Here is a 16067-nt window from a genome sequence, read left to right as displayed (position 1 = left end):
CATGTACAGGAGAAACGGTATTGCGTATTACTACAAATCGTTGAATCTTAAGAAAGAGTACTTGTACTAGAAGTACCTGTTATCTCTCAAATTATGATATTTTATACATAAATGTTTATTACGATTTATACCCCTTTACATTTATTTGACGTCAAATTCTCTCAAGTGTCTTATTAATCAGACCTATTTTGAGTTGGACTTGATACAATACTTTGCGACAGTCTTTTGTAGTTCTCCAAGCACTCGAATCAGTGCACGATTATAATCAGCAAATTTTATTTTTCTCGGGTCCCCATAAATCTTTCAAGTTATAAAAATTGCATGATTCATATTTGATCCACCAGATTAGATTAAGTTGAAGACGAAATATTTGCGCTCATTTGTGAAAAATAATTTTGATTTGCAAAGAGTCGATACGCAGTTACATAAACTTAGTTATTCTTTTTATCGTAACCGATGTAATTGCGATACACTTTTTCCTCTATCGGAAAGTTGAGCGATGTATCGGGAAATACCCTGCTGTTTAACTTTTACACTGAAAAAAGGTTTTAGTTATAATAACCAAGGCTTGGTGAAATAGCTTCAACTAATGGGTTTAGTGATTATGACAAAATATTTGGTTAATGTTAACCAAATTTGTTAACATTAACCAAATTATTTCGTACCCACTAAACCCTTTAGTTGAAGCTATTTCACCAAGCCTTGGTTATTATAACCAAAACCTTTTTTCAGTGTACTTGGCGCATGTCGTTATATGTATACATGTATACATTATTCATGAGAAATTTTTTCGCGAGATATTATCCCGCTCTTATCATTGTTTACTCGGTTCATTTTCGAGTACGAGAAATCATTGTCGACAATTCAATCGCTCAATCGTGATCTGCACCTTCACGAAGATTCTGTGTGTATGATAAACGTATGCGTGACGCGATAAAAGTTCACCAGCTGTGCGTTCTTTGTGCACGTCCCCACATGCATTATACCTTTTGTAATTATTCTTCCCGATGTTCCACTTTTTAATGCCCGTATAAACACTCGTTCAGTCTTGTCAGTTGGCATTATTTCTAGAATATTGTCGGACTACATCGTACAAAACTATCTTTAGAATGCTGTTGAACTATACCGTTGAACTATCGCTCAGACATACTTTGCTACGTGGAGAATACATTTTCTCCGTGCATGCAGAATATCCTATCCGTATTTAAGTTCCTATCGGACTAAACGACCGCCAATTTCGTCCTCCGCATTTTTTAACTCACGCGCAAATCGTGGCTCGGACAATTATTGCGCAATGAGACGTGACGATAACGGTTAGCGTTAATATTAATAGCGTTTCGTTTGCGATAATCGACCGGTTCGTCTACGGGCGATCGCATTGTAATGCGCGAAGCTTATATCCGACGAAGTTTGACCTGGCGATGGCAACGACTTCTTCACGACTTACTTTTACTTTAATCGCGGCATACACGTCAAGCTTGTTCCCGATGTAACTTCGATCGGTTGCTGCATCCGCCTCGAAAGCGGACTCGCTCATCCATCTCCTTTCGTGCTTCCTTCGCGCTATCCCTGAATTCGTGCATCGCTAGTGAAATCGTTTCGGAAACGAATTCATCGAAAACGGAATCGCGCGTGTCCGCCTTCGAGCGGCGAAAGCGCCGAGACGAGACGATCTCGTCGATTTAGGGCGATCGATCTCCCAGGCCGAAATTATTGCGAAAGGAGATCGTCCGATATCGTTCATTACCAAGTACGCTCAGTCGAATATAATGCTTATTTCTCTTTGCGATTGTAATTTTTATGTACATCCGTTCCGCCGCTAATGCCCGGAACCTCTTTACTTTCACGAATATTAACGAGATCTTTCCAATCGCGGATTATTTTTATTGTTACTTCATACAATTATTCGATACTTTCAGAAAAACAAGTAAGTTATCTCGATCTCCAACTTTAATGTTGGAAGGAGCTACTCAGTCCGATATTTATTTGAATGGATCGAAGATTCCATTTAATAGTCTGAAATAATTTAAATCTAATGAGAAAGAGAATGGAGAATATTTTTACTTAACGTGTGGCTCATGTACTTCGAACGTATCGGAACAATCGATTGTTAGAGAAGTTTCTCGGAGCGTGTCAGGCTAAGTTGAACGACTACTTTCCGGCATGCGTGAACCTTGATGCATTCCGTACGACTTTCAATCAGTGACTCCAAGATAAACTCCGATTACCTACAGCGCGATGCTCCGTTTCGATAAACTCGGCTTTGCTTCGTTCCACGTTCGCCACAGCGCCGAGAGAACCTTTCTTTCTCACCTACTTGCTCCGGTAGACGATATCGTTACAGTAACGCTGCAGACTATAGCACTCGCGTGCGTAACGCGACCGGCAATGTATTATTTAATAAATAAAATTCGATTTTGCCGTATAAATTGCATTACGGACGTTTCTAATTCACGAACGGATGCCTTCGCTGCCGCATCTTTTGGGGAGGCGGCTTTCGCGAATTAGGATGCTATTTGTTTCCTCTCGACCAACTTCCAAGTGACCATATCGGACTTGTAAATAACGATTAGCTGCTCGTATTGCTTATCAAGCAAATTTCTAATCCGTTTTAATTAATCCCATTAATCGACCGAGCATTCAGCCTTATCGCATTATAATCCCGCGTATCTCAAACATTAAATATGTGTAAATTTTACGAAGAAATATTATCTTACTAATTATGAGACGAAAGATTATACAATAAAGATCTCCACGTTTGCTACATTGTTGCAAGAACGTATACTTTAGCAATAAAATTTACATATTTTCTAAATTTTCATATTTTAACAATATTTATCTATCTTAACTTATATATGTCTAAAAGGAGAGCTGCTAAATTTTTATTATATTACGCTTTCTTTTTAGAAAGCACAATTCCGCTTTTTTAAATACGCGTACGTTATCGTGGAACTTAGAACGTATATTCCTTTTAATTTTTGATAGTTCCCGGAAAGAGAAACGACTGACATTTATGCCATAAATCATTGCATTTCCTGATTCGCGAGCGAGTACCGCCGGCGTCAACGATAAAAATGTAAAAAAGTGCAACGGTGTTTATTAGTTTAATAAGGAAAGTGCAATTTACGATATACATTCGCAGGTTTTTTGTGGGCTTCGCTAATTTGGATAAGCTCTTACGTGTCGTTGCGACATTAAAATTGTTCTCTCGATATAAAAATAATCCACGCAGGACATTCGTGGGAACACGATAACAAGTATCAGACAGTAAACGGGAGTTCTTTAGAAAAATAAAAGATTTTATCGTCGAAGGAGTGCGTGCCAAATTATTAATTAATTGACGAATTAATTGTTCGAGAAAAAGGATCTGAACGTAAATGATAGTGTGAAATAAGAAACTTTCGATTCGGGAAACGACTATATTACACAACGTGCATTAGCGATTACCTGTGGTATTCTGGACATAACGATATGTCGTGACGACATTGAAGACAACGATGGACTAACGGAGTGAAAAAAGGATATCGAGGTAGCAAGGTCGAGAGACACAATCGAGAAAACTTCCATTTGGTATAAAAGCTTGCTGTTCGAAGGAGCTTGCAGTCTCGAAACTCTCGCTCGTGGGCAGGGTCATGTTAAGCAGGTCATGAATAGCTCGACTCCTCTCCGCGCGAACAGCGACGCATCCCCGAGTCCTCTGCATTCGCCTATTTGCCAGCGAGATGGGGCTATCCCGTCGACCTCGGGAGGGAGACGCGTCGATTCCACCCACAGCTTCGAGACCTTCGGTAATCTCGCGTTGGACGTTTCGTACGCCGGTCTCGGGAACGATCTCCTTGACTCCGGTAGCAAACGAACGATAGGGAACTCTCCGTTGCGAGAGGATACGTCCGCTCTGCCGCAATTATGGGAGGACATGGGGGTGGTCGAGTACCTCGAGAGGAAACTCGGCCCGCCCGACGAGAGCACGGCGGAAGAACGCGTCGCGTCGCTTCGGGAGGTCCTCGCCGAGAGGACCGACATCCACGAAGGCGACGGTAATCTCTCGGACTTCCTCTTTCACGTAGCGCGAACCAAGCACGGCAAGATCTACATAAGGGTTATCCAGATTCACCTATTGAATAGAGGTAAACGCTAATTCAGATTGTGCCAATTCATCGATTACGTTTTTAATATACTCGTTGTACATCATAATCTTTTATTGAGAACTTCTAGCGTATTCGAATCTCTGTAGGTTTCCAACTTACTGTATGTATGACTTAGATATTAAAAGAAAACAAGGATTTATTTCCAGAAAAGCGTTCTCATTCCTGTCAAGGATGCGGTGTAGCGTCCCTTGCTCACGAAAGGATATCAATAAAATCTATTTGGCGCAAGACGCTACTGCGTCTCTTGATATATGCGTGTGTGTATGTATATTTGTGTACTTACATATACACATACGCAGCAATCTGTTCTGTCGCTATATCGGTTTATGTAATCAGATTTGTAAGGCAGTATCTAAAGGAAAGCATTCGCTATCAACATGATAATGATGATAACTGATTCAGTATTTTGTGACTCAAATATAAAACTAACAGATATAGAGATAAAAATATAATATTGTACCGTATTATATCAGAGACTAGATTTTAATATATAAGGAGATTAAATACTAATTAAGTAAATATAAATATAAATCAATCATTTATGTTAAATGCTGTATTAAAGTTTCTTATATTAAGAAACTAAATTAGCATCTTCTCTTTAAATTGGCAAAAATCTGTGAGGAAAATTATTTTGAGACACCTGGTGCACATAAAAAACGTTCCGTATCGCGTAAGGCATGTGAGCGGCGAAGTTGGTGACGTTTGTCCACTATTTCTCTGACTTGATCATTGTTTCCCTGCATGACGACTCGCTTGATAACTCGCACGTAGTTTCGACGATCTTGCACATTCGTGATATTCTCAAGTCCACCCGGTATACTGAAGATAACGCAAATGGCGAAAGAAGACGACGATGAGAGTGGTCGTAGAATGTCAATCCTGAAAACCACGGACTCACCGCGGATTTCCAATTAACGAAATTTAGCGATTCACGGAGGAAGAGCTTGCAATTGAAGCGACAGCAGAAGCAGTTGCTTCACTTGACCTCTTCCACGGAAAAGAGGTGATTTTCTCGTACGATATAAAACAGAATTAAGAAGAAAAAAAACTGAATTTTTATGATTGAAATAAGACATGATAATCGCGTCTTATCTATAGACATTTTAATTCCGCCAATCGTTATCTTTTTCACCGATTTATATTTCTTTCAAAAATTATTTCAAAAATTATTTATACCACATTTGATCTATCATAAAATTGTTATAGCTATCATAAGAGTCCATAATTTATCAAAGTAACGACAAGAAATATTCTTTGAATAGAATTATCTTTATTAATCCCGCAATTATAAATATTACATTTATTTCTATTTGCTACAATATATTTAACAAAATATATCGTCGAGTATTACGCGATTATTGTTTCATCCTTGATCTTGGCAGCGCGGCGTGAAGGTAAGCATCGGAGAATGTAATTCATTAATCAATCCCTGAATCGGTATAACACTCACGCCACGTGCGAGGTGGGGCTTTACGCATCTTGGATCACGTGGATCTTCTGGCACAATAACAGACGAACGATGTAGACTTTATAATCCAAAATATGTCGATAATCGCAAGGATGTGCGTGAGTATATATACGTCATTTCTACAAGGCGAGATGCCCGAGGTGTCGGGAGAACTGCTGGTGGTGTTGCCACGAGAAAAAGCGGCCGATTATTATTGCAAGACTCTGGAGAAGATCGAGCACAGGCGAGAATGAATCGTCGGTATTGTCGAGAGTGGCGATTGTCACGGCGCGTGATCGAGATGCCTGCTAAGGATATCGGTGTCCTCTCTATGGTAAATAGCTGAAGGATATCGCAGGATATCGTTCATTAAGGATGCAAGGCCGAGGAGACCTCATGCGTGATTACGGTCGGGCAATTTTAACGGCAATTTTATGCGACGCACGCTAAAGTTTACAGAGTTAGATGTTTTCTGAAGTTATGTGACATATACAATAATAGTAACAGATTAACTCTAAAACACGTTTCGTAGATTGACAAATTGATCCTAAAAGCATTATTAGCATTTTTAACACACACCTTTTTCTCTTGCAAAATTTTAACATATATATCTAGAACATAAGTTGAGATAAATTGAATTTTGTAAATTTTAATTTAAAAGACTATGAACATGCGAAAATAATCTTCATATTTATTTACGACAATGGAAACTGACGACAATTTAGCGGAAGATATACTTATTTCATTCGCGAAAATTAAGTTTACAGAAATTACATAAATTGGTTTAAATCGTTGCATATTAGCGCATATTATGCAATTATTTCAATTAAGTCGCGGTGAAATCGCGACCGCTCGCATCAACGACGTTTTATATCGCACCTAATAGAGAGCTAACAAAAGTTTACAGTTAACAAAGCATTATCATACCTCTACGCTTCACCTTTCCGGTTCCCTGGTCATGGGAAATCCGTGAACTCGTATCGTACATTTATGCCCATCTATCTTTTCATCTCTTCCCACAATTAATTTCTTACATGGCAGTTTGCACGCGAATCGTGTAGTGCGAGTTCCTTGACACCTGTCGCTTGGCATCTTAATTGCAGTGTGTGTGTGATCTTGCATAGCCGAGAAGTTGATTTACCTTCTTTTTTTATTGCCGCTGAAATACCTATCTCTTTAAAACGGTTTCACCTAATTTAAGAGACTTCTAACAATTATAATTATATGTCTTAAACAAAAACATAAAAGTGTGATCTTAAGCATCAGAAAGTTGATTTTAGCGCGAAGACGCATTAATGCGGAATAACACTTGTAAATATTTTCCCTTCGATTTTGCCGCAAGTAATTTTAGCGTAAAAAGTCTCGGTACAAGTCTTGTAGATTAAGTTGTTGATATATTACTTTTTTCTCGATTTTTTCATAATTTCCTAGGCCTATCGCAATGTCGTTTATACTCATTAATATCAGGTAATCTTCCTCCTTTCATTTTCTACCTTAGAAAGAGCAAATTCTTATGGAAACAACAGTTAGACCAGTGTGAATAGAAAAAAATATTAATCTTCCCGCACGGCGAGGAGAGTCGTTTTCCCCCTGGAAAGTCGTTTGACGACGAAGTTAATACGAGAAAAAAACACGTGTCCGCGTGGCATTTCCATCTTATCCGCGATACACGTAAGCGAGTCTTATCCTGTACGACCGCCTGAAACCACCCCGAAATACGACCTCGTGGCGATCTCGAATTGTCAATGTCAGCGTACCCCGAAAGAAATGTAATGCCCCACGCGCAAAAATATTCGACACGGTCGAGCGACCGATTGGATTTGCGCGACTTCCAAGGAGAGCCGGCGTCGGCACCGTGAAAATGTGAATTTCCACGGTGCGTTATCCCGTTGGTGCCGCGGGAGGCGTAACTTCCTCGCGCCACTTCCAGGCGTCGTACGTTCGACGCGCTCAGCTTCCGCGACAGGGGGGCAATTTCGCAAGATCCGCGGGGCACGATGTCGCGCACAATGGGTGACATGACATTACCGATTCTGATTGGTATACTTATACGCACAGAAAAAAAAAGTGCTTCATTTTAAAATATCTTCACTTTCATCGTGGAACTGTTGAAGTGAGATTATATTGTTAAATGAAGAAAACTTGTTAAATCATTTTATGTAGTTCAACCAAGAAAAAAAATTGAAATGAAAAGTTAAAATTCTTATAAAATATTATAGATTGTTGCGTGCATACGAAACATAATTTCTTAACGAATAATTTATTAATTTGAGTATATAAGTTTTTATTTGATATTTTTCTGTGTTTATTGGCTAATGTGCAACGTTATTTTTCTCGTTTTTCATCATTAGAGACCACAAATGTGACATACAGTATTGTTTCTCGAGAAACGTGGTGACGGCGGAAAAAATTTGGCTAAAGATATATACATATTTATAATTTATACCATTCTTTTATATTTGTTTGTGCACCGCCAGCTCGATGACAGATATCTATTGTGTCCATCGTTCACGTCAATACAGCGAAACGACGATACAACAAATACCTTTATAAACTATCGAATTGGTTCGCTTATTCGTGGAAAGGGGTCAGACCGTCGTGTTGCGTCACGTCATTTCGTTCGTTTTCCAAGTGCACTGCAGCTTCTCTTTAATATCACTGGTCGCAACAACTCCACGTTTCTTCTCTCGTTACATCATCTGGCTCAAGTCTACTTTAAATCTGTAATTCACATGTCAGTATTCAGAATAGTGTTCAAAATAATATTCAGAATAGTATTCTGGTTTTATATTCGGTGTTATAGAGAAAAAAATTGAATCAGAATGTAAAGCCTATATTACAATAATAATAACTCAATTGAGATACGAAAGATGTGAAATATCACTGGTGAAAGCAATAATGCTACTTTTGCAAGCCTAGACTTTTAAAACTGAACACTCTTTTAATATTATATTTCAATTTTGCAAGGTGTTCTTTTCTGGTATTCGTAGTCATATATATGTATAAGATCGTCTTACAATTAAGTTTATTTTTAGATACTCCGTGGTCAATGAAACGAGTCGTACAGCGCATCTAAAGATAAACTTAAGATTTAAATATAAAATCTGGCTATGAATACCGCCCTTAGAGTGTTATTAGAATAACAGTTGTAAAATAATCGTACCGACAAAAATTGAAAAAGAAAGAAAGGACGGGGGAACTGCGAATTATATTTTTACGCGAAGTGCGCGTTTATAAAACGAAGAGTGACGAGGCGAAGCTATTAAACAGAAAACGGTCCGTGGTTGTTAATTAAGCTTGGAGCAATGCGCCAAGGTCGAGAGGGTGCACGCCGAGGGGGTTGAAAGGGGCGGTTTCCTTTATAGTTGGCGGTGTTGCGCGCGTCCGGTCGTTCCCGTTCCGCAACGTTCGCCGACCGTTCCCCGTTCCCCGTTCCACGTTCCACGTTCCGTTCGCGGCACGGACGACGAACGGCCCTCAAGATGGCGCATCGATCCTTGTCGCGTGACGTCTCGTCAGCTGCGATCGCTGCGATCTGCGATATCTCGTGCGCGCACAAGTCGGGCGTAGCGTCGTGATATAACGCCGTGAGATCCGTCGTCACGGCGCGTTGGGATTTTTCGGCGCCGAAATACGGGAACACGGGGGAATCGGGGATGATGCGCGTCGCGACGCCGCCAAGCCACGCGTGCCAGCGCTAGGGTGAATCAGGGTGAATCCTCGAAACGTGACGTGACGTGACGTCACGCACGCTGCCGGCTTCGCCCTCTCGGCTCGCCCCGCCCCGCCCCGCCCCGCCTCGCCTCGCCTCGCCTCTGCGGCGGAATAACGCGTTGAATGGTAAATATCGCCACAACAGTAATTGCACGCACATGCCCGTCGGCATGAGTTAACGATCACCGGACGGCAGCCGACACCGATCGACGTGCCGCGATGCCCCGAGGGTTTTGTCGCGCGTCGCGACCAAAGCTAGACGTTTCGTCGTGTCTCACTCTTTTCTCATCGCCCGCTCTGTCCCTTTCTTTCTTTAGCTTTAGCATCGCGAACGTTGTGACGTTCTCGCGTTGTCCAAACGCTCGTAATAATTTATCGTTCTCTCGATACATTGTTGGATGTACATTTTACAAGGAAAGAGTTGCCGTTTACTGGAAAATGCTAATCATGTAAACATTATTATTATTTATACACATAATTCTGTATCTGATTTTTAATACTAATGTTTAATATCCAGTTTAATATTCTTGGATGTAATTGAATGATCATATTTGTTTAATTTGTTAACGAATATATTATATTAGTCTTCGGTAGTTTATTTATTTTATTATATTACAATATTATAAATCGTTAAAAATTGTTGACGCCGTATTGCGTACTAATTTTGTAATTGTTTGTGATCTAGCAGTCTTCATATATAAGCCTAAAAATGACACTAATGCTCGTGGATTTGCGTAACACCGATAAGACGACCTCGAATTAACGTCTCGTGATTACGTTAAACGCTCGGTTCGTCTTTCGCGCACAGAAACCATTCAAGGCCGCTGATCAGTAACTCCAAGTTCATTGATATATTAAGCACCTTTACTTCTTATTAACTTATTGATCTTCTTATTTTCGCTTTAATATAAGTATTTAGCATAACATTTGTTAATCTGCTTTGCTAAGTCGCTGAATAAAAATTAACAGAATGTGATTAAGACTCTCACTACGCCTGGAAACATTTAACATTTATTTAACATAATAATAAGTGAAATTCTGACCGAGATAAATGATTCTCTAAAGTAAATAGAGATATGCCATCTTCAGTCAAGCTGGATCTTTGCAGCTTAATATTTTTGTATGAATTTATGTACTTTTTTCACTCAAACTGCGCGTCGATTATTTGCCGGTCAGTTAAATATAGTTTTTCGTTGGAACAATAAATTCAACATATTTAAATAGAAATAGATAGTCTCGCGCGCTGTTTGAATATTTATTTAACATTTTTCTAAATTCAATACTTCCATCAGTAATCCCTGAACATGAAAAATAATATATTTGAAAAATAGAAATAAATTTATTTGCTTTGAAAAAGCTTTGATACGTTTCGCTGTAAAATGAACGAAAACAATGCGATAAACAATGCACGCGAAAGCCGCGTATTCAAGTTGTGGCACTGCAAACTGCAACTGCAGAAATGGGACACAAAACGACAAATGGCATTGATAACAAAAGCGCGGGTTTCATAATTCCGATTATTTTGCAGTAGGCGATTTGCACTCGTGCCGCAAAAAGCAGGAAACTCGAAATGATATTGATTACGTAGTAATCATTAATGCTCTACGATGCTGGATCTTCTTTCTTGATCTTAAACGTGCTCACGCGACACAGTGAGGAAAATTACGTGACATACAAGGATACAAAATTACAAACGGACGTATACTTAGGATAAAGATTGATGAATTCTGAAAAATATACACGAAATATTTTTCTTAAAACCACGTCTTATGTCCTCTTTAATTCTTATTATGTATGATTTTTATATAATGCATTAAAGAAGAACACTGTCGTGCAAAAAAAAATTGTCTCTTTTGACTCAGTTATATAATACCTGAGCAATATTTTTTTAATACGGGGTTTTGTAGATTCTCGATTATCTGCTGTAGATACTTATACAAGCGCGGGACGAAGAAAATCAATAATTACCTGCTCATCCTTCCCGTGAGGTGCTGTACGAGCATAATGCAGTTACAGCTCGTTTTTATATAAGTGCTATGCAAGATATTTTTAGTGATTTTTTTAAAACAATTTAGTAATAAAAATTAATAATAAAAAGATTGCTTCAAATAAAGGGCGGTATAAGATAAATAAAATGAAAATTAATGCTATCATTATTAAGCTGTTATATAACTTATATATAATACAATTTGATTTATTATTTTAACTCGACATATTTAATTACTCGGTTTATTTGTATAATAATTTCCTTGTTGAAACTCTTTTTGTATGCCAATGGAAACAGAGCATTGAGAACTGTGTAAAACCTCACGAACTGGAACCATAATGAACCAATTTTGGGACATACTGATAAATAAAGCAGCTTTGAAAAAATGATGAAACTAATGAAATTAATGCGGTCATTGCACTATCCATTAGCGAAATGACAAAGTCAAAGAGATTAAAATCGTTATGCAAGAACAATATATGAAAGGGAAAGCGTACCTACACGGGAAATGATAACAAAAGACCGCTTATCGATCATGATTAACAATCAGAGTACGGATAGATAGAGACGTTAATTCGAACTTCGTCACGCGGAAATGTTTCATTGTTGCGAAATTATTTGATTTGGTTATTAACCCTAATGCAAACAGAATAAAACTCTCTTTACTTTCATTTTTATAATAATTACGTTTTTTTTTTCGAATTCTGTTTTGTTATACAATATAACCATTTCATCATAAGATCAACTAATTTATACATATACATATATACATATATATATACATATACTACTACACAAATTACTCGCAGTTTGGACATATACATGCATTAGATATAACAATCGATTCCTTATCGCGCATTCGATCATTCTCTTTCTTTTTCTCTTATTCCCCACGCGAATCACCATACAATCGCGAAAGCGCGTCAGCATGAAAGACTATTTACGACAGCTCTTGGTGTCGGAACCGGTCCACGGACCCCGCGAATACCCTGGAGGAGAAAACCGCGGCTCGCGAAGAGAGGACGCCGACACCGGACGTCGTGGAGCCGGAGGAGACCGGCCACGACCACGACGATCCACAGGAGGATGATCCCTACGAGTACGACGACGACATCAGGCTGCCGCCGGCGACATCCGGCGAGCACCGCGACGTCGATACCGACGACGATGACGAGTGCCTGTCTCTCTTCGAAGCGGCGAATTATCTCGTCTCAGGTTCCTCGGTGCCGACAACGAGAGTCAGCGCACCCTGCTGGGGATGCAAGGGCTACGCCGTCGAGGGCTTGCCGTTGTTCCTTCTCGGCTCGCCGACAGGGGCATCCTGCACGTGCACCTCCTGTCAGTAACCCCGTTTTGTTGGCCTGATCGTTGTGTTGTTTGCGTTCGCACTGCGTCAGGATTGTGCAATTAAATTGTCCTTTGCTAGATCGATATTATGTATAAAAATGGCACTAGGATGTTAAACAAAAACTCGGCTAATTAACTTATGTAATGGGAATTGATCGGGGTTGTTTTATAGAATTGCCTTCTATGTTTACATTTATCCGCCGTTTTCTTGATTCCCATCGGTTTCTGCAGCTTTTACGTGATTAAATTGAAGGGGAGGGTCGTGCAAATGTAATAAAATGCAAATATTTTTGCAGAAGCGCAGGCATATTAAACTCAGGTCCTATGTCTTAAAGTTGGTAGAGACCAATCGATTCTCTTTATGTTTGTTAGCCGATTAGCAAAATTATGTAACCGTAGACTTTCTCTTGTCACTGTGGATGATACTTTGTATTCTGGTCACTCTGATTGACGCGACATGATATACTTTCGTAATCCAAGTCGCGCAGAGCACGCAAATCTACGTTTTCCATCCACGATATTAATCCATAATATTTAACGAATCAATATTTTTCTGGCGCAGTGTGGACTTTTCTAAGTGGCATCCTTGTCGTCTGTCTCTTCGGCGTGTGTTTCACTACTTTTTCTTTTTTTACGTTTTAAACGTCCGTCTCATCATTCTCCGCTTTGGACTTCACTCGCCTGATCATTCGCTTTTGAAAATATTTTCGTCCAACGGGGACAGCTTGATCGAAACTACACACGGCTTAAATTCGAGCGATAGATGGTACAGTGCACGCACGTTAGATAAGGAATATTGTACACCGACAATAAATAATGACTTGTCTCGATAAAATTAGATAAGATATAACGAAGCTACGTGATGAGCCCATTTTTCATTATTGCACACTTTGTTTTTATATGCTTTTTTAATATAAGTTTTTGCAAATCCGCTTTGTGGAAATATCTTGATTTTTGCCGCTATGCACGTGCTACCGACTTGCTTGAAGATACGACTTTGTAAAAATTTTTTTTAATTACAGCGTTATCACAAAAATATCGATAACAGTATTTGAAAAGAATACTATCAGTGTTTTGCAAATTAGTAAATTTTATTTTTATTTATTTATTTATTTTTTATTAGTTTAATACCGTATTTTTTCTGCAAAAGTATTGGGTAATAAATGCAAATTTCCAGAAAGAATCAATTTTTTTTTTAATATGACGCGAATGAATTAACGCACACAGGACGTTATTTGCGTGTCTCTTCATGATTTTCCGGCACGGGAAGGTTTATCTGCATTCCAATCGTCCCAGGTCGACGAGTTTGCGTCGCCCTTTCATGAATATAAAAAAAAAGAATCAAGACCGGTTTTAAATCTCGTCCTGTGCGGAATAACTGGTATCATACGATATAAATTCAGGCTGTAATCCGATATTCGGTATATCTTTGATAAGTACATAAAATGTTTGTTATTATCTGCAAGAATTTTTGCACGATTAAAATAAGCGTATCTTAATCAAGATCAAGTGCGTCTTGTTTTCAAATAATATTACCTTTGGGGAGTGGTCAATACATGTTGTTTGATTAATTAATCTCCTGCTCCGTCAGTACGTAACGTAAATATAGTAAATTATCCAAGAGGTGTAGATTATACGAGGGATGTGTCGATTAAAGAATAATTTAATTTCCGATAAATACACAGTATCATACAGCGAAACACGGTAAAATTATGCAACAGAGAAAATATAGTTATAATTATTAAAATATGTTACTTAAAATATATTGAATTATACAAAGTGTCTGTATAACTGATTTTTCTGGAAAATGAAGCGTATAAAAAGGTTTATTCTATAATGACTTTCTATCAGTTCACAGTCTAGTTTTAGGACGCTTTGTATTTTCGATTTAAATTCAACGAAATAATGGTTGCGTTCAACCGTATCTCTCGTGAAGGATACAATACCGTAGCCTTCCGATAGTTAGAGCGATATTTTAACTGCACGGTCCGTGGTTTTTAATCGCACTGTTTCACATAAAGCGAATTATAAAAGATGTCGAAAACGCGCTGCGAACTGTATTTTATCTTACGATAAAAATATTACGAGGTCGCAAACGCGATTTCATAAATTTTCTCGATCTCACCTCCTCACGGAACTGGTTCGCTATCAAAGAAGTACACGCGAAGGAAACACCTAAGAAGAAAAGTCAAAGCTCAAGTAAAAAATAAAGTGTGTCTTCCAAATCGTACAGTCTATATGCAAAAAGAATTTAAAAAAATTAAGATTTTACTTGAAAAAATCGTGTTGAAGCTCTCAAGTTTTTGGTGAACTTAAAAAATTCCAAACAGAGGTTTTCATTTTATATGTTCTCACATAAACAGAGAACTACGACATCGATACTCCCGGTGTCGATTTAGTTCCTTTTAGCATCGTGCTTCGATCGGCAGGGAAATCTTTCGCCTCGCGTGTCGAGGAATCCGTAGCACTTTCTGCAAATTCGCTCATCGATCATCGCGGTCAATTGGCCGTGAAGGTGTCTGTTAACGTAATTCGCTCATGAAGACAGTAGACACCGCGTCGTCGTCGTGAGGACGACGACGATGAGAGTCCGTTCGGGATGCAGTGGTGGGCATCGAAGCGCCTCTCGTTGGAATTGAAAGTGGCCCATTACGTTTAGTCTCGCTTCTTCAGTATTATTACGGTATAAACAGGCGTCCCTTTTTTCAATAGAAAAAAAATGATCGCTCATGAACCAATTACGCGATGAAGACACTCGTGAAGCATCTGCCTTGTCGAGGTATATGATCTCAAATCTATTCCGCTATGTCGTCTTATTTCACTTTTACAAACATTTAATATTTTAAGCTGCGACATAGGTTTCTTTAAATAAAAGGTGAAAGTATGAAAAATATACACAATACTGTGTATATCTTGCCTTTATCGCTACAAAATGAAGTTAATCGATATAATTTACGATATATCGGAACTTACAAAATAATAACAGATTTAATGCCCAATTAAATAGTCCTAGAAAAATGAATGCATATAAGTTTCGGATGTTTCTTTTCCCAGTTGTTTAGTCCGGTGCACCTGCCTGAGCTTCCAAAACCTGTTTTAAGAGTTTAATGAGCTATTTCTTCAACTAGCTCTCATTATATGGAGATAAAAAAACGAACAGCTCAGAATTAGTAGCTATTTAGCTTTATATAAACTTTAAACTACTCGATGTTGCCCTTGATTATCATCACAAAGTGTCAAGGGGATGAAATCAGGGGAAAGGGATGGGGTGTCTAAGTTTCACGGTAGCCTGCGGTATTTTCCGCAAGGGTCTAGAGAGTAATTATGCAAAATTTGGTCCAGATCGGTCAAAGGGTTTAGGAGTTAATACACTCAGAGAAATGGACAGTTTGTTCAAAAATTAACAAAATGGATCAATTATCAA

The 16067-nt window shown here is 38.7% G+C and overlaps 1 protein-coding gene across 5 annotated transcripts in view; it reads left to right on the top strand.

Moving 5' to 3' along the window:
* The window catches only part of Milt (trafficking kinesin-binding protein milt), a 44659-nt gene that overhangs the window by 19356 nt on the left and 9236 nt on the right, over positions 1-16067 (top strand). Inside the window, exon 2 of one of the 5 annotated variants that reach the window (XM_071710867.1) lies at positions 3143-4127. The exons of 3 other annotated variants lie outside the window; for them this stretch is intronic. In XM_071710867.1, coding sequence (XP_071566968.1) covers positions 3647-4127 — 481 coding nt within the window. In that variant the 5' untranslated portion in view covers positions 3143-3646. Of the gene's footprint in view, positions 1-3142; positions 4128-12375; positions 12635-16067 lie in introns of those variants that run through there. One more of the 5 variants, XM_071710873.1, reaches the window with a different exon arrangement.

Source organism: Temnothorax nylanderi, unplaced genomic scaffold (genome assembly GCF_030848795.1).
Source record: "Temnothorax nylanderi isolate EJ_2023f unplaced genomic scaffold, tnyl_v1.0 TNYL_tig0093_pilon, whole genome shotgun sequence".
NCBI lineage: Eukaryota > Metazoa > Arthropoda > Insecta > Hymenoptera > Formicidae > Temnothorax > Temnothorax nylanderi.
Note: the sequence above shows the minus strand (reverse complement) of the source record. Positions and strands in the feature narration are given on the sequence as shown.